The sequence below is a fragment of the Aspergillus sydowii genome (genome assembly GCF_001890705.1).
Source record: "Aspergillus sydowii CBS 593.65 unplaced genomic scaffold ASPSYscaffold_1, whole genome shotgun sequence".
Classification (NCBI taxonomy): domain Eukaryota; kingdom Fungi; phylum Ascomycota; class Eurotiomycetes; order Eurotiales; family Aspergillaceae; genus Aspergillus; species Aspergillus sydowii.
This window is the reverse complement of record NW_024467859.1, coordinates 4285245-4306711: the sequence shown is the minus strand read 5'-3', so window position 1 is coordinate 4306711 and position 21467 is coordinate 4285245. Positions and strand designations below refer to the sequence as shown.

At 50.0% G+C, this 21467-nt stretch overlaps 9 protein-coding genes across 9 annotated transcripts; 4 read left to right on the top strand and 5 right to left on the bottom strand.

The window, feature by feature from the left end:
- Positions 1–790: 790 nt before the first annotated feature.
- Positions 791–2920, top strand: ASPSYDRAFT_39696 (uncharacterized protein; the record flags this gene model as incomplete). Its single annotated transcript, XM_040845942.1, has 1 exon — positions 791–2920. A coding segment is annotated over one exon (1855 nt), but the record flags the coding sequence as incomplete, so codon positions are not given.
- Positions 2921–3080: 160 nt separating this feature from the next.
- ASPSYDRAFT_84901 (damage-control phosphatase ARMT1 family protein) lies at positions 3081–4800 on the bottom strand (the record flags this gene model as incomplete). Its single annotated transcript, XM_040851439.1, has 6 exons — positions 3081–3311; positions 3386–4218; positions 4291–4403; positions 4465–4595; positions 4652–4722; positions 4779–4800. The coding sequence occupies 6 exons, from the start codon at positions 4798–4800 to the stop codon at positions 3081–3083; spliced, it is 1401 nt and encodes a 466-aa protein (XP_040708721.1).
- Positions 4801–5273: 473 nt separating this feature from the next.
- ppt1 (protein serine/threonine phosphatase PPT1) lies at positions 5274–6526 on the bottom strand. Its single transcript, XM_040845364.1, has one exon. The coding sequence runs from the start codon at positions 6254–6256 to the stop codon at positions 5459–5461; it is 798 nt and encodes a 265-aa protein (XP_040708720.1). The 5' UTR covers positions 6257–6526; the 3' UTR covers positions 5274–5458.
- A 1058-nt stretch (positions 6527–7584) lies between these two features.
- On the top strand, positions 7585–8015 carry spt4 (transcription elongation factor SPT4; the record flags this gene model as incomplete). The annotated part of the gene is made up of 2 exons (XM_040841105.1): positions 7585–7662; positions 7731–8015. 2 exons carry the CDS (start codon positions 7585–7587, stop codon positions 8013–8015), a joined length of 363 nt encoding a protein of 120 aa, XP_040708719.1.
- Positions 8016–8465: 450 nt separating this feature from the next.
- gatA (4-aminobutyrate transaminase gatA) lies at positions 8466–10139 on the bottom strand (the record flags this gene model as incomplete). Its single annotated transcript, XM_040851438.1, has 4 exons — positions 8466–8512; positions 8573–9735; positions 9802–9837; positions 9889–10139. The coding sequence occupies 4 exons, from the start codon at positions 10137–10139 to the stop codon at positions 8466–8468; spliced, it is 1497 nt and encodes a 498-aa protein (XP_040708718.1).
- A 1624-nt stretch (positions 10140–11763) lies between these two features.
- On the bottom strand, positions 11764–13228 carry ASPSYDRAFT_26878 (uncharacterized protein; the record flags this gene model as incomplete). The annotated part of the gene is made up of 4 exons (XM_040844330.1): positions 11764–12213; positions 12285–12636; positions 12667–12971; positions 13028–13228. 4 exons carry the CDS (start codon positions 13226–13228, stop codon positions 11764–11766), a joined length of 1308 nt encoding a protein of 435 aa, XP_040708717.1.
- Positions 13229–13499: 271 nt separating this feature from the next.
- ASPSYDRAFT_39693 (uncharacterized protein) lies at positions 13500–13769 on the top strand. Its single transcript, XM_040845941.1, has one exon. The coding sequence runs from the start codon at positions 13514–13516 to the stop codon at positions 13754–13756; it is 243 nt and encodes an 80-aa protein (XP_040708716.1). The 5' UTR covers positions 13500–13513; the 3' UTR covers positions 13757–13769.
- Positions 13770–15434: 1665 nt separating this feature from the next.
- ASPSYDRAFT_39684 (SDR family oxidoreductase) lies at positions 15435–16752 on the bottom strand. The gene is made up of 3 exons (XM_040845940.1): positions 16281–16752; positions 16082–16207; positions 15435–16016 (listed from the first exon to the last, which is right to left on the bottom strand). Exons 1-3 carry the CDS (start codon positions 16571–16573, stop codon positions 15575–15577), a joined length of 861 nt encoding a protein of 286 aa, XP_040708715.1. The 5' UTR covers positions 16574–16752; the 3' UTR covers positions 15435–15574.
- Positions 16753–18772: 2020 nt separating this feature from the next.
- Positions 18773–21079, top strand: ASPSYDRAFT_39682 (UPF0187 domain membrane protein). The gene is made up of 5 exons (XM_040845939.1): positions 18773–19439; positions 19502–19649; positions 19708–19921; positions 19973–20322; positions 20377–21079. Exons 1-5 carry the CDS (start codon positions 19179–19181, stop codon positions 20904–20906), a joined length of 1503 nt encoding a protein of 500 aa, XP_040708714.1. The 5' UTR covers positions 18773–19178; the 3' UTR covers positions 20907–21079.
- Positions 21080–21467: the final 388 nt, after the last annotated feature.

The window sequence follows — 21467 nt, the reverse complement described above, 5'->3', positions numbered from 1 at the left end:
GTTGGACATATCTATGGTAAAGAGGCAAACAAAATTAAGGGCAGGCTGGGCGAGAAAGCGTACTTTCAACACCAATTGGGCATGATTTAAGAGGGGAAGAAACTTGAAAGAGCGGTCGATCGAACTGCCACGCCAATCAGTGGACCCTCAATGCAGCTTGTTCGCCCCGTTGTTGTTCCGCTACACCGCCCGGCAATACGTTTGCGGAGCGGAGCGTCGAGTAAACAAAGCACGTCCTTACACGTCAATCCAGCTCTCCCACGTCTCCGCTTCTATTGCCTATGGTGGCCCCAGTAGAATGCTCATGTCGTCGCGTTTGGATGTCTGAATAAATTTGTCCCTGCAGTCATGATGATGGGATGGATGGGTGGTCAAAATGACCATGGCGCAGGTGCGTGTCTCCATCTTGTTTCCCCCAGTACCAGCCGCACCGGCGCTCCGGTTTGCTTGATAATGCAGCGTTACCTTCATCTTGGACCCATTATGTGGAACTAACTTTTTATCCCGCCATATCATTAGAGGATTCCAAGGTTATGGAGCCTCCAGAAACTCCTGCGCCCATGTTCGCGCTCCGCGCATTCCAAAGTGCTCTTTTTGGAACTCCAAAGGCTGATGATGACGACAATACAAAGTCTCACCTGAAAACGAGCGGACAAAACAACAATCGACAATTGAACAAGAACGGCAATACACAAAAACCACCCGAGGAAAAGGAGGATATTCCCAGGATCACGCCATCGGATACGGATCTGCCTACGAACACGATGGCGTCTCCGACAAAAAGTATCCTTATGACTCCCGGCACAGCATCGAATCGGCGGAAAACTGTTTCTTTCGGAGATGGTGTTGTCGACAACGAGCGCAAGCGTGAGGACACTTCGAGCAAACCGGTCAAAACCCCAACAACATTATCCGGAAACATCAGCAGTCAGTGGTCATCAGGTTCATCGGAAGGGAAGCGAAGCAAACTTACCCAGGCCCTGATGGATTCAAGAGAAAAGCCCGCCAAATCTTCTGAAATCCCCTCTCAAAAATCAGATCAAAGTCGCTCATCAAAAGCCGATTCTAAGCCCGACGCAGCAGCCGCGCAAGGGGACGACAGTGAAGATACGATCAACATGGATGAACCACGCTCTCAATCTGGTAAGTATTGGAAGGCGGAATTTGACAGCTACAAATCCAAGACCGCACTAGAAATCAGGAGGCTCATCCAGTATCGCTCGGCCGCGAAGACGTACGCAAAAAAGAAGGACGAGGAGGCTTACCGTCTAGCTACGAAGTTGAAAGAAGAAGAGCTAAAAGTCGAAGAGATGGAGCGTCATGTAACGCAACTTGCCTCGACGATGGTTACCGAGAACAAGCGGGCTGATAAGGAGCAACTTGTCCACGACCTCACAAAGCAAACAGCTTTAGCGCTTCAATACAAACACAAGGTCAGCTTACTGCGTAAGGCTCTGGAGGAACACGGCGTCGTCGGCGAAGAAGTCGAGGATATTACTGATTTTGCTTCCAAGGAGGAATCGGGAACTTTGCAAAAGGCTCAGCAGTCTTTGGCCCAGGCGAAGACCAGAATTAAGGAAATGCAACAACAGCAGTCGGAGTTTGAAGAACTTAGAGGCCTCGCCCTCAGTTCTGAGCGGAAGGCCTCAGATTTAGAGAAGGAAAATGACATGCTCAAACATACACTGGCCCGTTTCAAACAAGAAGCATCAAAATACGAAGGTCGACGCAAGGAAAGGGAGGCGAAGCTGAGACAACGTGAAGCTAAATTGGAGGCGCGCATTCAAGAATATCGTGAACGGCTGAAATCGACGTCACAGCAGCATCGAGAGCAGGAAGATTACATGAGACTCTCATTCGATGAAGAGCGCCGTCATATGCAGGAACAAATCGATTTGTTGAAGACGAAGCTACGAGCTTTTGAGAGTGCCACAGAGATTAGAGCTCGGGCTCGCCCAGAAAGCCGCAGAGATTACCATGGGGTCCATGTACAGGACTTCGGCGTCTCCAGTCCTGAGAAAGACGGCCTTGAAGAGACAGATGAGATTGACCAGCCGCCAAGTCCAAGTCCTCGCGGCAAGGATCGCCGTCTCCATGGGCTGGCGAACGACCTCGCAGACTCGGATTTAAGAAGGGCAATGAAGGAGATGGGCATTGAAAATATCGATGAAAAATTCAACAATATCGGAATGTCTCCCCTCAAAGCATACAAAGCTCCTCGTTATCAAGAGGACACCGATATTATCCCGCCATCTTCGCCTCCCGAGGACTCGACAGTCGAGACTGGTACATGGTCAGATGCGAACCGCCGACGCACTCAAGATAATCGTCTTTCACACCAACACTCACATGCAACCACTTCTCTTCCTAGTCGTCGACTACATCTAGACGATAGTCACCAGCTGCGTCCTGATCGTCTCCGGTCCCGACGATCAGCTACTAAATATAGTCTTGACGCTTTGTCTTCGCTGCCAGACACGTATCTCATCGACCGTGCGAAGCGGCGACAACCCGTTTCTACAGGACAACGCGATCCGTTATCTGTGGAGCGAAAAATGGCGGCCCAGGCGCGCCTTAAACGAAAGGGCGACAATAAGGGTATTGAAGAAGGCAAGGAGAACATTCGAACAACTGTTAGAAACTAATTACCTGTTTCTTTCTCATTCATATAACTTTTTCTTTTCTTGATTACGGCTGTGGGGTACTACAAGTATGTGCTGGATTTTGCGCGGTGCAGGTTGAACAACGTCTTTATCCTTTGGTTGGCGTGTTTTGGTGACTGCTTTTTTGATGCCTTAATTTAAAGATTATACCCTCACTTCGAACAAACATTGGGTTATTTTCCTCCCCTCGAACGACTCGACATAGCAAAACTCTCTTGATTGCCAAGTCTCAGTATCATTATCTAGCGGCGCTTGTTGTTGAGCTAGTCAGAACTTGATAAGTATATACCTACTTCGCCGTCTATTCGGCATTACCATAAGCAGAAGGGGGAAGCGCTGTATATCTATCAAAGTATTCCTATAGTATCTCTCTAGGACTATCTATCTTGGTCTCAATTATGTGTCGTTTGGGAAAAATCAAGCCTTTCCATCAGAGAAAGATATCACAGCCCACTTCCCACTCCAAGCCCATTCGCGGCCCCCGGATCCAGAGCCTCCGTAGACCTTGCGCAGTTCCTCGTCTTTTCCGGCGGGTAGACCAACAACAACATCCGCCTTGCACGTACGGAAGGACATGACGCGGATGCCGGAGTGCGGGCCTAGCGGACCGATAGCGGTTGTGAAGGGTGTCGTAGTGTCCCAAGAAGCCTGTGAGATAGATCGTTAGTGTATTCATTACGGTATAGAGTAGACGGGTGTTTCATAGGGCAACGGTAACGCACATCGTTGGTCAGCTTTCTGTAGTTAAGGTCGCCCTTGAAAAGGACGAGTTCAGACTCTTTCAGGTCTTCGAACAGTTCCGGCGCGACGTGCGGTAAGCGCCAGTAGCTGCCACCCATGGTCCAGAAGGGGTGAGGGCGGATAATCAACTTGCCCTCCGCGTGGAAGTTGCTCCACTGATCGAAAAGGAACTTGACCTCTTCAAGCTCCTTATCTGAAAGCGGGGTCTTCTCTCTTTCAGAGTCATCAGATGCAGTGTAGAAGCTCTGTGGGTCGGCCAGGGCCTGGATAAGGTCCGCGAAGTCTTGAGGGACGACATCGGACACGAACCAGGGGATCAGCTTTGGTCGAAGGACTACCGATGTCGCGATTCCAGCGGACAAAAGGTAGCCGGCAAGGATAAGGTCGACGAAGAGTTCGAAACCAGCGTTGTCCAGGACAATGTCCACGCGGCGTTCTGCCTTCCCTTCCTTCTGGCTCTGTCGGAGCGCATCGAATGCAGCGTCCAGATCATTAACGAGAATGTTTTCCTCTGCGTCCTTGCGTGCCTGGGAGCCCTGCAGTTTCTGGATATCCTCGTAGGTGAGAGATGTCAAAAGTGAAAGATCCGTCGCATTCCCCCATAAACAGATCTCGCACATCTCCCTGAAAAGCAGACGGTCGGTTTCTTCAGTGTTGTGTCCTTTCTTCGCCTCAGTGGCCAATTCCTTGTATCTAGCTGCCAACTCAAGCACGGCGGGTCGCGAAGACTTGAAGGTGTCCATCTTCTGGCGGGAAAAGACATCATATCTCTTCCAATGTTTTGAGAGGGCAAATAGAGTGGCCACGCGCCTGTCTGTAGTCCATCATTGTTAGCACCCATACGTTATCCTCGCGAATCACCATCCAGGGTGTCTCCCAAACGCACAAAGATAACACTCCGAAAAGAGCCATGCCACGTCATGCCACTTGGGGTTTCCTCGCTGTTCCAATTCCTCGTTAAACTCCTCGATGCCCGGTTCGCTGTCATCCTGGAGAGGACTATCCCAAGAAAGAGCAAATCAGTACTATCGCTACTAGATACAAGCCAATTGAATCTCACGTCATCTGTCTATCATGCTGGATCTCATATTTAAGCTTCGCCAGTTGCTCAATGATCGATTTTCCTTCCTTGCGCTTCTCCTCGTCGGTGACGTCGGCGACGGTTCGGTGCAGGTCGTCAATGGCACCGGTCTATTCGGAGTTTTGTATTAGAAGCTGGGCGCGTATTAAGCCAGACATGTACTTACCACAATGACGGGCCATCGGTCGTTTACGGACTTGTGGCCGAAGCTCTTCGGGTCGGAAGTGAGGTATGACGCTGTGGTGAAAGCGGGGAGTTAGCCCAATCTCTAGAAAGGATAGTGCGGTACTTACGGGTCTTGGGATCGAACTCCATTTTTATAATCGAAAACAGAAGAGTAGTATGAAGAAGATTGAATGGATGGCAAGAGGCAGGGAGAAAGAAATGGGGTCGTCCAGGTACGCAATAAAATGTAATAGTGGAGCTTGACCGATGACTGCATTTGCAAACGATCGCGGGGTCGGCGGGGTCACCTTACGAACGTCAAACAGCGCTCCGCAGATCCTCTTGCAAGTATATAGACGTATCTACATGGAAGAAAATTACTGTCTGCTAGTTAATATCACTGAATCTAGGCTCAAGATAAATACAATTTTGACGTAGCAAGTAGACTGTCCTTATTTCATACGCTTCCGTATTCAAAAAGAAGCTTTCCACATTCTATCTTCGTAGACACCATAAAACGGACGGAGGTGCTCCCTTGTAGATTGTTCCGCTATGCAAAATCTGGAAACATCGTAAAGCGACATATCGAGTACATTCATATACTGAAATAACCACCCAAAAAAGGGACAAGCAAACAGCGCTTGCAAGACCATGACGGTTACGGTTGGTACGGTAGCTTGGGTATCCACCAACGCCTAACACCTCAATGAGACGTATTCATCTCACATCATAGACATCAGCGAGCTTTGAGCATAGGCCTAGACATGGTCAGTACTTTGTTCGAGATCTGTTGAATTAAACGTGTCTTTTAGAGACTTACCATCGGCTTGATATCTGGGTGAGGTACCGCCTCGAAGACCTGGTACTCAAGCTTAAGCTCGGGTCCAATCTTGATGAAAGCACCCTTGTTCTCTGTCGTATCGCAGTACTTAGGAGCGGAGAAGACCGTGATGCATCTTCCATCGTGCTCAACTTCGTATCCGTTCATGCGCACCTCGTGCGAACGAATAATGGCCTCTAGCCCGTTGTTCTCACAGAAGCGCTTGGTAACATCTGGACCGAACTGAAGACCAACACCTCGCTTGCTGGGTCCACGGCCGGGCTCCGTCTGAGGATCAGTCCAAAGCATCTCCATCATCAACCCTTGCTGTCCGGGCTGCCTTTGATTGTGGCGGTCGAGCTTGCGAATGTCATCCAATGTCGTCTTATCGTTGGAGAAAAGACCACCGTGGAGCACAAGGTACTTATTGCCGATCAACGTGGCCAGCGGCAGAGCAGAGAATGATTCGGAGAAGACCTTGAACATCGTTTCGTTGTACTTGGCCCTGCATTCCCCTTCGAATCCGTATACCTTGTTCATGTCGTCCGTCTCGTGGTTTCCACGGTTCAAAAAGATACCGTTTGGTCGCAGCCACTTGTACGCATAAAGGAGAAGAGCGATTTCGGTAGACCATGAGCCACGATCCACAAAGTCGCCGTTAAACAGATATGCATGAGTGTCCGTAGGGTATCCATTCAGTCGGAAAATCTCCAAAAGATCGAAGAATTGTCCTAGAGTCGTCAGCCAGGCCACCCACAGAAAATGAGGCAAAGGAACACCAACCATGAGTATCACCGCAAACAGTCAACTTCTTACCCTTGTCCACCCCAATTTCAACCATAGTCGGCTCTGCATAGACAAGGTCCTTAACAGCCTTGACAATCTGGAATGCATACTTCCGGTGAATCTTCTTCCCATTCTTGAACCTCTCAATCATATCATCAATAAACTCCTGAGTCATCTCCGTCCCCAGTCGCACGCCATCATACGCATCATCCACGGGGATAGCATCAATATCCAAGCTCTCAAAAGCAGATGGAGGGTCGGCGACCTCAATAGCCTTCTCAAATTCCAAACGTCGGACCAATTTCTCGCACTCAGCCAACTTTAATTTCGCATCGCGGTTACCGGGCTCACGCTTCAAAACGGCCTTGAAATCTTTCACGGCATCGCGGTAGTTCAGGATCGCACTGTTCGCAAGAGCTCGTCGCCAGTAAGCCTTGACGTAGTTAGAGTCGAGCTCCAGCGCCTTTGTGGCGTCCGCGACCGCGAACCCGTATGCTTCGAGTTTGATATGGCACTATGTTCGACAATAATAACATCGATTAGCCCCATTTATCTTCTTCCAGTGTATCTCCGACACCGTCTGGGGATACCCGACGTACCTGCGCTCTGTTGCTGAAGAATGATGGTTCCTTGTCGTACTTTCCAATCGCCTGCGTATAGAAGTCGACTGCGGCAGGCCATTCATGCTGAACAAAGGCCTTGTTGCCCTGCACCTTGAGTGCAGTGGCTGCCTCGACGTCCTGAGAGGCCATCGGGGAGATAGAATTCGACCAGAGCCGTGAGCGGGGGAGGCTGGAGGGGTTTTCGGTAAGAGAGCACGAGAGCGAGGAACCGAAAGGATGCCGATTTCGGGAGGGGGAAGGAAGTAGAGGACGAAAAAAATAAGACGAAATAAAATCTATAGGCGCTTTTTTGAGAAGAAGGAAAAGGAGAAGAAGAGAGAGAGAGAGAGAGAGAGGAAAAAAAGATAGCAACCCTCTGTCACGAACGTCGAAAAAGTGCCTGCTGATCTTTTTGTGTCGATAGTTAGTTCTTCGTCCTGGTTCCTTAACGGGGGCGTTTGCTCCCCGCCAGTCTTGGCGTTTGCCGCAACGGTTCAGGTTCGAGAAGCATCGGCCACCCGTCCGAGTGACCTTCAGCCGACGGCCTTGAATGAAATCGAACAGAGCTGCTTGCTTGGCTTTCAGCTGCAGTATCTATTGACCGCCGGACCCCATCCCCACCTCACACCCTCCTCTATCGCTACCCGGTGAATCAAAGGCGAAAAAGCCTTGCCTTCAGAACTCCTCGTCGTCAGTCCTGCACCGCCAATTTCCAACGCGCCTCAAATGTCCTTCTACGTCGCACCCAGCCAGCAGCGCACCCTCCGCGCGTGCATGGTCTGCTCTCTCGTCCAGCTACACAGCGTAAGCTGAGCCGCGGTCAATCCCCCTTCAAAAACAGCACCAACTAACATATTCCGTGTCTCGTTCAGAAATTCATGCGCGAAGGTTGCCCAAACTGTGATAATGTGCTCGGTCTCCGCGGAAACAATGACAACATCCAAGAATGCACCTCGCAGGTCTTCGAGGGCCTAATTACCGTCAACGAACCGATGACGAGCTGGGTGGCTCGATGGCAACGACTAGATAGCTACGTCCCCGGCACATACGCGGTCAAAGTGACGGGGTCGCTGCCAAATGAGGTTATTGGGCACTTGGAGGATGCTGGGGTAAAATATATTCCTAGGGATGGGAGTCAGGCCGAGGAGGAGGGTTGAGCTGGATGGATTCGATCGAATTCGACTGCGGCTGGAATGGATTGGTCGTTTGCTGCGTTATGTGGGAAAGCGAGGCATGCACGGTGATAGCTCAGATTCCCTTTTTTTGTTTTTCTGCTCGAGGATCAGAGTATACAAGAGATACCCTTTCTTTCTCTGTCTCTGCTAATTGCACACAATTGGAGTTTACGGACTTGTTGGGAGCTGGCTATATTTTCACGCGGGAGTTCTTGTGTTTTTACGTTTTTTCTTCATCTAACGCGAGCTATCTCGTAAAGCCAGAGTTACGGTATAAACTATAGGAATCTCGAAATTTTCGAGCATGAACTCATATATATCTGTCATAAATATGCGAAAAAATAGTTCGCGAAGCCTGCTCCGGATTACCATTATAAACGCCAAATAATAAACGATGCACAACTAGCATGGGATCATCAGCGTAAATTTACCCTACAACTGCTTGATTATTTTCTCGACGCTCTCAAGGAGGATATCAGCTGCGAGAAGTTAGCTGTATTCTTGAAATAGCAAACTGGAAATGGTGAGGAAGTGCTTACCGTGGTGCTTCTGGAAGATCAGCATGGGGCGCAGGCGGACGGCGCTCTGGCCGCTTCCACCAATGTTGATACCAGCACCCTTGCCCTTGACAAGGAACTCATCACGCTTAGGAGTGTCCCAGGCAATGAACGTACCCTGGCCCTTGCCACGAAGGTTCTGCAGGTGCTCGGGGTACTGCTTCGCAAGGCGCTCAAGGCCAGAGAAAAGGTAGTCACCAGTTGCGGCAGTGTTTTCGACGAGGGACAGACGCTCAATCTCCTCGATGATGCCACGGAAGATGAGAGCGCGGGAGGGGTCACCCATCCAGGTGTTGAACTGGCGGTAGGGCTTGTTGGGACGGAGGGCAGGGTTACCGAAGTAGTAACCAGCAGTCTGGGCCTTCTTGGAGAAGGTAACCATGTCAGGAGGAGTCTCGAGGTTCCAGTGGTCGTGAGCCCAGAACTTTCCAGTGGCACCGACACCAGTCTGAACCTCATCGACAATGAAGAGGACGTTGTTGCGCTTGGTGATCTCACGGAGACCACGGAAGAAGGCAGGTGAGGCGTGATTGTCACCACCCTCAGACTGGATGGGTTCCACAACGATGGCAGCGACGGGGTTGTGCCATTCCTTGATAAGGCGCTCGGCTTCCTGGAGGCAGCGCTGCTCCTCCTCGGCATTCTCGCGAGCGTGCTCCTCAAGAGGATACTTGAGAGAGGGGAAGGGAGCCTGAGGCCAGTCGAACGCTGGGATGTCAAGCTTGTGGATGGGCTTGCTGCGAGTGGTAGACAAACTACCGAAGAGGCGACCGTGGAAGCCAGCCTTGAAAGACATGATAGACAACTGAGGAGATCCAGGGCTCTGATTAACCATGGTCGACTCAAGTTCTTCCTCGGTGAACTCCTTCTCGGGGCCACCACGCTGCAGCTGGCGGTAATACATGAAAGCGGCCTTGTAGGCAGTCTCGTTGGCGTCAGAGCCAGCCATGGCGGTGAATACCTGGTTCAAGCCCTTGGGAGCAGCCTTGAGGATACCGGTCTTCAGGACGTGAGACCAATCTGCGGAGGGGAAGTTGCCGAGGGCTGGCCTGTTGATCAAGGAGGTCGCCATCTCAGATGAAGCGGCCACCTTTTGGAGGTGGGGGTTGTTGTAACCGACAGGAATAGAAGCAATTTGAGCATAGCTAGATTCAAGTCAGTAATTTGTCGTATAGAGATATCCAAGAGACAAAATTCAATTGATCACTTACACATCGAGAAGAACGTTTCCGTCAAGGTCGGCGATACTGGATTTCCATTAGCTGTGTCACCGGCGTGCGCCGGGTGTGTTGACGTACTAGTTTCCGACGGACTTGGAGTAATCCGCGAGCATGTTCAAGCTGCGGACATCAAAGACCTCATTAAGCTCTGCAGCAGCAGCCTTGTTCTTTGGGCCAGGTATGGCGGTGACCAGCTTGGGACCAGCAGGCTCATTAGAGAAGTAAGGTTTCTCCGCAGCTCGCAGGTGCGGGGTGGTGGTGATGGTGCGAACAGCCGGCAGACGAGCTGAAGCTCGCAGCTTAAGGCTGGAGCGGAATGCAGCAGCCATTGTGTAAATTCGGAGGGAGAATTTTAGAATCAAGAGGATGCAGCGGTGGTGGGAGAGCCCTTGATTGAGGGTTTCCCGATAAGAGCGGAGAGTTTGATAAGAGCTGTCCTGAGCTGGAGAAGAGGTCGCTCGGTCGGACTAACGAGATTAGAGCAGGGTGAATTGAGGTACAGAAGAAGCTCAAGATGCAGTTAAACCCAGATCGAAATCTGAAAAGGAATTGCCAGACGAGCGCCCTTATATACCGGATAAGAGGTGGGATGGAATGTTGAGATCACAGAAAGCGGAGGGGGAAGCTCTGGCTCTTTCGGCGATATCAGCCAATCAGAGGTTATATTTTCACCGAGTACCATCCAGATCTCCAAAACGCAGAAGTCGCAGAGCTTCCGACAGAGAGCAGCTTCGAATCTTCTTTCCCTCTGTGGCCTGGTGGTTCCACCGCCGGCGGAGGGAGTCATTGAAATTCCCTTTTCTGTCCCCGACGCAACTAAGAACGCCGAGTCGGAGCGTTTCCTGCCACGAGTCGGAAACAGATGCCTAAAGAGAACGCGCCCTCGGCGGCGCTCAGTCAAACGCTGTCACTTTCACCGACTGAGGCTACTAAATATAGGAACCGATACTTCTACGGGTTTTCATATATGACATAAAACTCCAAGACAGAAAAAATTTGTTACATTATTAAAGTACCAGGATAAGTCGGGAATTATCGTCGACCATTGAAGTATATACAGTGCCGGTGCTTTAGAGCAACTTGGAATAGTGAACAGAAATGACAAGTTTTAGGTAGTATTGTATTACAATTGTCGCTGATTTATTTAATATTTTTTATTTTGTAAGTATATAATTAAGTAGGTAGTATGGGAAGTACAAGCAGTATTTCCATGAAGCTATTCGCAACCAAACTGATACCTCGAAGAGCGAAGATCTCGTGCGGAGAATTTGGGGTCAAGCAAATGAACTCCGATAAGCTTATATCATTCCGCGGGGCAATTATGGCGCGCATATTTCCCCAAAAGCCCGGCGTCTAGTCGATACAGCAATAGTGCAGGAACTTATGCTCCGCCTGGCAGAGCAAAGCCCCTCGTTCGCTTAGCATGGACACTCGTGGTCGTGGTCGTGGACCTCGTGGTTGACGAACGCTCAGGCTCACGAGAGCGGTCGAAACTCGAAACCCTAACGAGCCTCGGTTCATGAGAGTGCGAGTGGTGTTGGCGATTGGCTGTCAAAATGCGAGTCCCCGATGTTAGTGCGAAACTATTGAAGTTTGTCGCTGGTGCCACTGCCACTGCCAGATTCCAGAACGTTTCAGCATTTCAGGCGTCCACGGTTGCGTTTCTCGAATCCCTGCACGGAGTTACAGTGCCCCCTGCCGAGTGAGTTCAGGGGCATGTGAAATGCAAAAATGAAGGTTTTTGTGGCGACTCTGGCCAGGTACGAATGCGCCGCAAGGACCAATGATTGGACATAATTCATAACTGCGTTATTTTATCTGAGTACCTATCACGTTCCCGCCAACGCCATCCAAACCCAAAAGTCCAGAGAAAGTAAGTACATCGAAAGTAAATAGGGGTAATAAACATGATAGTGGACAGAAAGAGAGCAAGAAGAGAAGAAATGATTTATGTTACACCGATTCGTTCTCTCGACTGGGCGGACCATCCCTAGCCTCGCTTCGAATTGACGTTGTCGGAGGTGACACTGACCTCTCGCTGATGGACGAGTGTTTGAAAGGCTCACCACCGTGCGCAAAGCGCACTTCGTCTTCGGGTATTGGCGAATGCTGTCGGGATGTGGAGATATCGTAAATGTTACCAATCGGTTGGCGGCTCGAGCGAATCTCGCTATGTGTTTCCATCTCCACAGTCCGAAACACCTTTAGTTGTTCGGTTGGCGTCTTTGCGTGGGGCCCAAAGAGGTGCGAGTCCCTAGACCTTGACGCCCCGGTATATGACCGAAGTTTATATGATTGCTTTGAGCAAGGCTGTTGATTGTAGCCGTATTGATACGAGGAGCCGAGGAGACGAGGGATGCAGAAATTCACCAGCGGTCGTAATGCAGGAGCCGAGGCGCAAATCTGGAAAGTTTAAGTTAGTATTCATCTTGTTTACAAAACAGAAGCAAATAACTAGCAATGGATTTACATACCAGGCCGAGGTTAATTTCAATAGTTGCTGCGAGAAGAACAGGCCATCCTTCCCAGGTGGTGTCGTAGGAGCTGATCATACTCTTCCAAACGTACGCTGTCCGAATCGCACCAGCGACATCGACGAAAATTCCCAGTCCGAAAATAGACATCACAGCAAGTCGTTGTCGAGCGGGCAGTTTCAACTTCCAGATCAAGGGCATGGGCAGGATCGTAGCCAAGACGTCGGTCAACATGTTGATAACACTCGCAGAGAACACAATCGCTCCGTCATTCATACAGGTGAATTCGTACTGCGGGTCCAGATCCCAGTATGCGTGTATTGGACTTTGCAAAACATTAGGAGCCGGCCAGCTATGGTAACTGGAAATGGATGGGACTCACCGGCACTGGAAAATACTGATGAGTACAAACAGAGCGCTCGAGAGGAAAACGATCACCATGCCCACAATCATGGCAATGTTATATGCCGAGTAGACACCCTTGCTCCCAACAATGAGAAGACGCCTGCAGAACCATAGTAAGGAGAGCTTGGTTATAGAGCAAGACACGGAAAAGAGGATTTGGAAAATGAGATTGAGCTTGGAGACCATCGGTATCCACTCCATTGGTACGTCCCAGATGTGCCTGGTCCAGCCCCAGCGCTCGGTTGCAATGCTCACGACAACGGCCATTGCGATTCCGGTGCCCTGAATATCTGTTAGAAATCCAAACCAGTAGATAATGCAAGTGTGCCATAACATACCAAACCAATCAGGATCATTATATCATCCAGTCCAGCAGTACATGTAATCCTTAACCGTGTGTATACACGAAGCGCTGTTACGATCGTGGAAAGAATGACAAAGACGATACTTGTAATGAGCACAGCGTTTCCGCGAGTGATAGGATCATGGTAGTTTGGCGTCGGCCAGGTAAGGAGCACTTCTGGCGGAGGGAGTTGCATATTTGCGGTTGGCAACTAAGTAGGTTGCAATGGCACCGCACTGTGCGAGAGGAAAAAGAATCGTTCAGATACGTGGGAGAAGGACAAACGAGTCTAGTTCCCGTACGTTACCGGCTAGATTCAAGTGTCAAGAGCACAGGCTGGGTTGATATCAATGTCATTTCAGCTCATTATGAGAAAGTAAGGAAAGAAAGAAAGAAAGAAATTGGCGGAAGGGATGCTGGAAGGAGCGACTACAGCAGCAGGGACAGAATTAAAAGGGCAGACAGATAATATGTGATAATAATGGCCATTATTGTGCTAGTAAGTCCTTCAGGCTTCGGCCTGGCACCTGCATGTGGGGGGTTGTTTGAAGCCAGGGCTCGGAATTGGAGGAAATTCAATAGCGCATCGTGGATCCACGGATGCCATCAGGTCGATGAACAGCAGCGCTTAGGCTCCTCTGGGTTCCTGACGGAAAATCAACTGTGTCGCCTGGCCAGTTTATCAGATGAGGACCCGTCGACGCGAGAAAGACCCCTCCAATAAGCGCACCATCTGCACCTCCACCGCTGATGTGCGGCTGCAGAGGCGATACTGCTTGCAGTAACAAATGCGGCCATCCCGGCTGTCTGCTGTTCCACAGCATTCTTGCCTGTCGCGGCGATCGTGATAGGCACATTAAGTTTCCATGTTATGCAAGAGGATGCGCCTTTTGAGGAACATAATCCTAGAGGCACGAGGCATTATTGACCTGCTCCTGTTCAGTTTATCGTTCGTTCCCTGGAACCTACGTGCCTGGTCGACCGACCGCATTTTAGCCGAAAATTTTTGGCGATGCACTGAAAGGCTTCTGATTCGATCGACTTTGTGTGATTCAGAGAGGAGAAGTGCGTAATCCGCGGTTGCAGACTCTGGGACTCAATGGATCGGAACCGTGGGACTTGAAATCTCAGGCCGGGCCAATCAAACTAAATATCGCGGCTCTGGCTGGACTGGAGTGGACTGCAGTTCGCCTATGGAGAACGATCAAGCGGTGGCGAGAGCACAGTCAAGGAGGTTCCGAGACCAACTGCGACTGAGCTGAGACTGTGGGCTACATTACATGCCTCCACCGCACCTATAGAGGAAGAGTCAGAGGTTACTGACTCACTGGGACCCCGCGCTGCTGTCGCCGCCCTCCAACACCATGGTGTTGCATACGTCGGGCCGAGATGGACGAAATTAACAAATGAAAGGGCCATTTTTCAGGGCTCTGCGACGCCTCCGGTAGTTCAAAGGCTTGGCCTGGGGAAGAGGGGGGTGCTAAAAAATTGTTAGCTCGTGCCTTCCGGTGCTAGGGAATCCTGGATGTTTCTAGCCGGCTCCTGACATATGTCACCCAACTTACTCGCATATTTTGCATCTATCTGAAACGAACTGCTGAAGTTTGGACCCGAGCCTGTGAGCATTGGATATTGATTCCCTTGGTATCTCATATCCCTGGCATATCGACGAAGAACGCAGACTGGGAGTTCGAACAAAGTTGGCCGAAATATTCGACCACAAACTCTAAGAACCTTCGTATTGGATTAAACGACAGCCACGCACGTTCTCGCCGTTTTAGGACAGATTACGGTGAAGCCGAGCATGAGGCCGATTGGCCCTCGAATTGCAGGCGAATAAATAGGTCGGAGTCTATCTCCGTAACGTTGGGTGTACGGAGTACTTATCCTTTTGCCGAATCTCCGCCTGGTTCCTTGGGTCGGTTGCTTGATCCTCGACCAAAGATCATCTCGACTCCAGAGGTCCCAAAGTTCTCTCCTCGACCCTCTACGGATAGCAACAATGTCGTCCCCTTGTGTTGCTTGACACCCGTTTCCAGCCCATCCATTCAACCGGTCTGTACAACGTCGGTCGCGCGGCTGTCTGTCTTTTCGCCCCGGTCGATCATCCACAACCTAACTCGATGGTCTCCACTGCTTATTTTCATACTTGGGGCTTGGACTCGATTTTCTGTCTACCGTTTTCGGAATGTCGTGGTTAAGCTCTAGAGACCAAACTCTTCGCTGATCTTTCAATCCAGCAGAGCTCATCCACATCGCAGTCCTGGCTTTGCCGCCCTCCAGCGTGGCTTCTGGAATGCGGCATATTATTTTCTCATCTGCCATGAACCTACAATATCGAGGAAGACGAAAAGTTGTTATAATCGATCTCGAATTCCAGACCAAGACCGTCGAAATGCCTCAAGACAGTTGCCGGTACTCACGGTCTCTGGCCTGTCCGTCTCATTCTCCATCCGTTCGTTAAAGCAGGGTTCCAAGCAAAGGTGTAGGAAAACAAGACCCATCATAAACTGATTGCAAATTCACAAGCTATCTATCCCGCTCAGTCAATATCAGTAGCCGTGGCAATCTCCCTGGTCGCCTCCAGATCGTTCCGCAGCTGTCCAATCTTATCCTCCAGAGCAACGACGCAGTCTTTCCCCAAGGGCAGTCGAAGATAATCATATCCTGTACTGGTAGCTTGGACGATCGCCCGCGCCGCTTTATCCGGGTCACCCATTACGAAATCCGGAGTCGACGTTGTCCAATTTTGATGTAGAGTGAGCGTTTGCTCCAGCGGAGTGCCCTTATAGCCCTCACTGAATCCATTCTCAAGATGAGCGGGGGTAAGGACGCGGCTTGCAAAAGGTGTACGAAATGCTCCTGGCTCCACTATGAGAACCTTTATCCCGAGTGTTTTGATTTCGTAGGAGAGGGACTCGTGAATAGCCTCGATGGCGAACTTGCTTGAAGAATAGACACCTCGTCCAGGCCGGGCTATAAATCTGGTAATTGCAATTCCTCGTCAGGTCCAGGGCAGGAAGACAATACGGGAGGGATATGAACATACCCAGCACCACTACTAATCAGAATTATATGGCCAGAGCCTCTTTCACGCATAGCCGGCAAACAAGCCCGGACAGCGCGGAGGGGCCCGTAGAAGTTGACTTCCATCTGATCACGGATGTCACCTTCACTGCATGTATCATTACCTTGTCAGCAACCAGATTGATCTCATGATGGTACTGCAGCAACTCTACTGCACTAACCTGGTATCCTCGACGCCGCCGACGAACGCATATGCAGCATTATTGACCAGGACATCCACATTATGCTCTCGGGAGCAGCTGGCGAATTTCTCAAGTGAATCTTTTCCAGCAGGATCTATTCTCACCCAGATTCCGCCCTTGGCTGAGAACTCCGGACAAGCCTGCTCAGCTTTATCGACGTCACGAGTAGCTCCGATAACTTTGTAGCCAGCTTCAAGGGCGGCCAGGGCAAGCGACTTGCCGAGGCCTGAAGAGGCGCCAGTGATTAACCAGGTTTTAGGTGATGTTGCCATGATAAATTATGACTTCGATTTCTGAATAGCGATTTTTTCCATTGTATTGAGTGTTTAAATAGTAACGAAGGGCACGATGTTGAAGCACTGTCAGTTATAGTAGTGGATTTGGGGAGGTGCGGAGATAAGCACTTAAATCCTTGATGACCCTCGTTCGCCTACCTTTGACTGTGGCCAGAATCCGGGGAGTCAGCATAAGCTGCTGAATCCCGCTCCATTCTATCCGCGCTGCGGAGGTATCGCATCTAAAGGTCAGATGTTAAAATTTGATCTAAGCTCTGAGGCGAAGCCGATATATGTGAGTAGGGCTGAAATCCGCCGGAGGGATAATCGAGATTGTACCCTAGTAGCACTAAGTCACCCAAGTTTCAACTTCGCCTCTTGTGAAAAGCCCATCTTGTAAGTTGTACTATGTTTTGTATTGTTGGTGGAGAATGAAATTGGAAAATGTATAATATCGCGCCCGATATCATGCATAAGCACCTTAATGAGCAGAGGGTGCCAGAGTATAACCAGAGATATATATATTGCAACCTGCTTTGAGTCGCGCAACCGGTTCCTGACTACGATGTAGCGGAATAATAACTTCTAACTTATATGCTATTAACTATCACAAAGTTTCATATTACTATGTATGGAGATATTTCATTTTCAGTTATGCATGCATGTATTCATACTATCTTGGACGGGGCCGCGATTTGAGTCTGGGACGAAGAGATGACGAAACTTCATAATGTGTTTAATCGCTTTACGGGACTAGAAAATGATCATTTTCAACAAGTAATGCATTGAATGCCCAGCATGGTCAGTCCGTCAGAGGCCATTGGAGAAATACGGGTTGGGCTGCATAGTGTATACAACAACCCTGCATCTTCTCCGCAGCGTGCCCACACCCAAGATGCGGGGTTCGACCACTTCACCTCAGCTGAAACTTGAGGTGAGACTTGAGAGGAGGCTTCGTTCGAACTTCCTGAATCCTGAGACGTGGAGCCCCAGGTTTCAGCTGAGGCATGTTGCCTGACTGCTGTTGAATGTTGCGATCTTCATCTTCTGAAAATTGGTTCTTATCCTCGAACCCGTCAATCAAGAATGAAGATGGCTCCGTTGTAAGATCCTATGCAGATGTTTCGTACATGCATGTCGAAGTCAGGGCCCAGCTTCTGATGGAGTTGGGCTGGACGCGAACAGAATGAGGAAGTCACACTGAAAAATGTTACTAAAGCAGAAGTAGCACTCTTGGTGTCCAGAAAAATACAGACAACAAGTACATGGAAGGGAGCGGAGGTATCGAGAAGCTGTGGCGACCTGAGCCATGTGCTAATATAGACTCACTGCCCCAATCCTCGAAGTTGGCGCGTTGGAAGTTGAACTTCTGCTGGCACCATGCATGAATTCAGGCCTAGCGTCCACAAATGGTCCTATGGACGACGAGGAGTTTAGCTGACGACAAAACGTCAGCATGGAATGACGGCGCAGAAAAAAAGTCGTCAGTGGCCAGCTCGGGAATGACAATCTCGACCTGGAACGCCAATGATACAGGCAGCGCCGGTCAGTTTCGCGACCACTGACCAGTGACGTCTCTCCTCAGCGTTGAACCCCTGAAAAGGCCAAGAAATTCTCTGTCGTGGACCAACCATCCTGACGCGGCGCTACATGTGGTGCTGAAAGGTGAAACAGCCCAAGATCCGTCGCTCCCATTTCCCGTCTCCCTGCCGCACTGCCGCGACTTCGGGGTCACCGGGAGTTTCTGAGAGACGGAGAGTTTCTGAATTAATTGTTTTCCAGTCGTGAAGCAGCAGAGGAGGGCCCCAAAAACACCGAAATGGTCGATGTTTCCAATTATAAATTGGGTTTGTGCTACCAAGCAGAAAGGGATTGACTCGAGTCATGATTTGCATTCTTCCCTTCAGGGACCAGCACTGGATTGAGCCCTTTTTTGTTTCAGGACGCAGCCGCTCAGCCATTCAAGGCCTGGACTGCGAAACCGATCGACAAGCAGCCAATCGAGAAGCAGAGCTGAATCGACCGGATCCTCCCGTCCGGCTCTCTCTGGCTCTGGGCTCTTCGTGGCGCAGTCCTGCCCGTTGGCGCTTGGCAGTTGCATTGTGATTCCTCACTACTTCGGGCCCTGCCGTGATTGTTCCAAGGTTCTGCAGAGCCTAAAAGTGATGCTTTCTTGACAGTCTAGTAAAGGGGGACCTCGCTGTCACAGCTCAGCTCAGGAGACTTTTCTTCTTGATTCTTGGTACTACATACTATAAACTGTGACAAAGTGGCGTCCTTGCGTTGTAAAATCGGAAATCGTCAGCAAAGCCTGGTGCAAAGCTCTGGCCACTAACTTGGTGTTGTACTGCATGCACTCCACCATTGACCACTGACTCTTTGTGCCGTTAGTCTCCAGGCTTTTCGCTTCCTTTTCTTCTCGCCCCCAGATTCTGTCCTCCCACACTTTTTCTCTTGTCGTTATTAATTAATGCACTGACCCCAATCCTTTCGTTTGTGTCTCTTACTGTCTCGAATCTGTTTCTCATTCTGCCTTGGACGCTCTCTGGCTGGATTGTCCCGTCACTACTTTCGCTCACCTTGAACTTCGGAACATCCCACCATGGTTGACGGACACGCAGCAGCCCCGGCCGAGGCCTCTGCTCACGCTGCTGGCCAGGCTGATGGGCCTGCTCCAGTGCAAGCAGATGTGCGTCATGCCAACGCCGGCCACGGCCACAACCATACTGCCCCTGCAAGTGAGAAGAGTTCCAGCCGTGAACGTATAACACCGCGACCAACGTTCCTGGAGAACCTCGCCGATTCACGAGATTCACAATTCATGCTAAATCGGCAAGATTCGGAAGATCTCGATCGTTACTTTGTGAGTTTAAGTGATCCCCGAGATGTAAAAGAAGATCGTACTGACGATCACCTCCCTGCTAGCACGGCCCGAGAGATCTCGATAAGCATTCAAAATGGCCCATGATGCTTCGTATGCATGGCAGTATATCGCCAAAATTGATCCTTCCTATTGCCTTCGTCGCCGGCTGGTCCACTTGCATAACTTTAATTTGTCGTTTCGTCTATGATAGTGAGTGTTTGAGGCGAATCAATCATTGCTGGTTCTCCGACTAACGGCAACCGAATAGTCTCTGTTGATAACATCCTCCTCACCGTTTTGGGTTTTGTCGTCGGCTTGTCGCTTTCCTTTCGAAGTTCCACTGCATATGAAAGATGGGCGGATGGTCGTAAATACTGGTCATTGCTCATACAGACAGCTCGCAACCTGTCTCGCACCATTTGGGTGAACACGGCGGAGCGAGAAGATGAGGAGGAAGGAAAGGAAGACTTGCTTAGGAAGCTGTAAGTTGCCCAAAACCTCCGAGGCCGAACCAACATAGTAACTATTTCCAGGACGGCCATCAACCTAATCATAGCTTTCGCAATTGCTTTGAAGCACAAGCTGCGGTTCGAGCCAGATGTCGGATACGAAGATCTAGCGGGCCTAGTTGGCTATCTCGACACTTTCGCCAAGGAGGCTCACGACCGCCAGGTCCTCCAGCCAAGGAGGAAGACGCTTTGGAAGTCGGCTGGTGAATACTTGGGCGTTTCATTCGCCGAATCGAACCCCAGAAAACTCATCAAGCGCTCGAAGAAGCCCTTGGGTCATTTGCCTCTGGAGATTCTGAACCATATCTCGGCCTACATCGATTTAATCATCACGAACGGAACTCTCTCCATCAGTCTCCATCAGTCTCAAGCTAGTATGTACCAATTTTACCGACCTGAACGACTTCCTGATCACTAACCATCCATAGTCACCTACCTCGCCCAGCTGAACGAGGTGGTTACCGGTACCGAGCGTGTCCTTGACACCCCGCTGCCGGCTGCTTACAGCATCGCAATCGCCCAAATCGCGTGGATATATGTCCTCGTTCTCCCATTCCAGCTGTACGACTCCTTAGGATGGGTCACCATTCCTGGATCAATAGTTGCCGCCTACATCATTCTCGGGCTTGCAACCATCGGCAGCGAAATCGAGAACCCCTTCGGCCACGACGTTAACGATCTCCCCCTCGACACATACTGCAGACAGGTTGCCCTTGAAATGGACATCGTCACCGCCAGCCCAGCCCCGAAGGTTGAGGACTTCTCCTCTCGCGAAGACAATTACGTCCTTTACCCCCTCAGCACATCGGGCGAACCGCAATGGAAGGACCGCAGTGTTGCGGATATCCGTGCCGCTTTGCGCGCGAAAGTGGTTGCAAACACCGACCCTAGTTCGTTAAGTACATCGACCGTGGTTGAACAAGTCAATGCAAAGTTCAACAAGACGGCCTCGGTATAACTAACAGATATTTCCTCCCGCATCAAGAGTGAGGGGAAACGCAATAGAACGGCAAAAACAAAAGAAAGATAAAAAAGACGAAAAACACAAAAAAAAAAAACGAGAATGCATGGCAATTGGAAGGGAATTTGAAAGTTCTTTTTATCGCGTCGCAAGCATGGAATCGGTTCCGGGCGTCTCTCGGTTGATTGAGCGTGAGTCTACTATATCATCTGTCCGTCTGTTTATCATTTTGGCCTAGTGTCGAGCTTGTCCATTCCCCTTTTGATTTTATTCGATCGACGTTCGTTACCTGCGGTTTTTTCTGCCTGCTGTGAATAGTATTTGGGCCTGTCGTTACATACATACAAAATCGTGTTATTAGGATCATTGCTGTATATTTTGAAAAATTTGAACTTGATCATAGCGTCGTTTAGACGCACACATTAATTATTTGTTCAGTCGCCTGTCGTTGTTTGTCCGTCTCCTCTCCATTACCATCTCAGATGGGCTCTTTTAAAATGAGAGGGAGGGGTCCACGCCCTATAAAGCCCCTCTCCCTGAGCATGACTGTAATCTCGG

Bases quoted from the DNA above. Each gene is read 5' to 3' on its own strand.
- ASPSYDRAFT_39693 (XM_040845941.1), top strand. From the start codon at position 13,514: ATGGCCATTATTGTGCTAGTAAGTCCTTCAGGCTTCGGCCTGGCACCT.
- ppt1 (XM_040845364.1), bottom strand. From the start codon at position 6,256: ATGGTTGGTGTTCCTTTGCCTCATTTTCTGTGGGTGGCCTGGCTGACG.
- ASPSYDRAFT_39682 (XM_040845939.1), top strand. From the start codon at position 19,179: ATGGTTGACGGACACGCAGCAGCCCCGGCCGAGGCCTCTGCTCACGCT. The intron at 19,440-19,501 runs GTGAGTTTAAGT...CCTCCCTGCTAG, and splicing joins AAGATCTCGATCGTTACTTT to CACGGCCCGAGAGATCTCGA. The intron at 20,323-20,376 runs GTATGTACCAAT...AACCATCCATAG, and splicing joins TCTCCATCAGTCTCAAGCTA to TCACCTACCTCGCCCAGCTG.
- ASPSYDRAFT_39684 (XM_040845940.1), bottom strand. From the start codon at position 16,573: ATGGCAACATCACCTAAAACCTGGTTAATCACTGGCGCCTCTTCAGGC. The intron at 16,208-16,280 runs GTTAGTGCAGTA...TGATACATGCAG, and splicing joins GGCGGCGTCGAGGATACCAG to TGAAGGTGACATCCGTGATC. The intron at 16,017-16,081 runs GTATGTTCATAT...TGCAATTACCAG, and splicing joins CTGATTAGTAGTGGTGCTGG to ATTTATAGCCCGGCCTGGAC.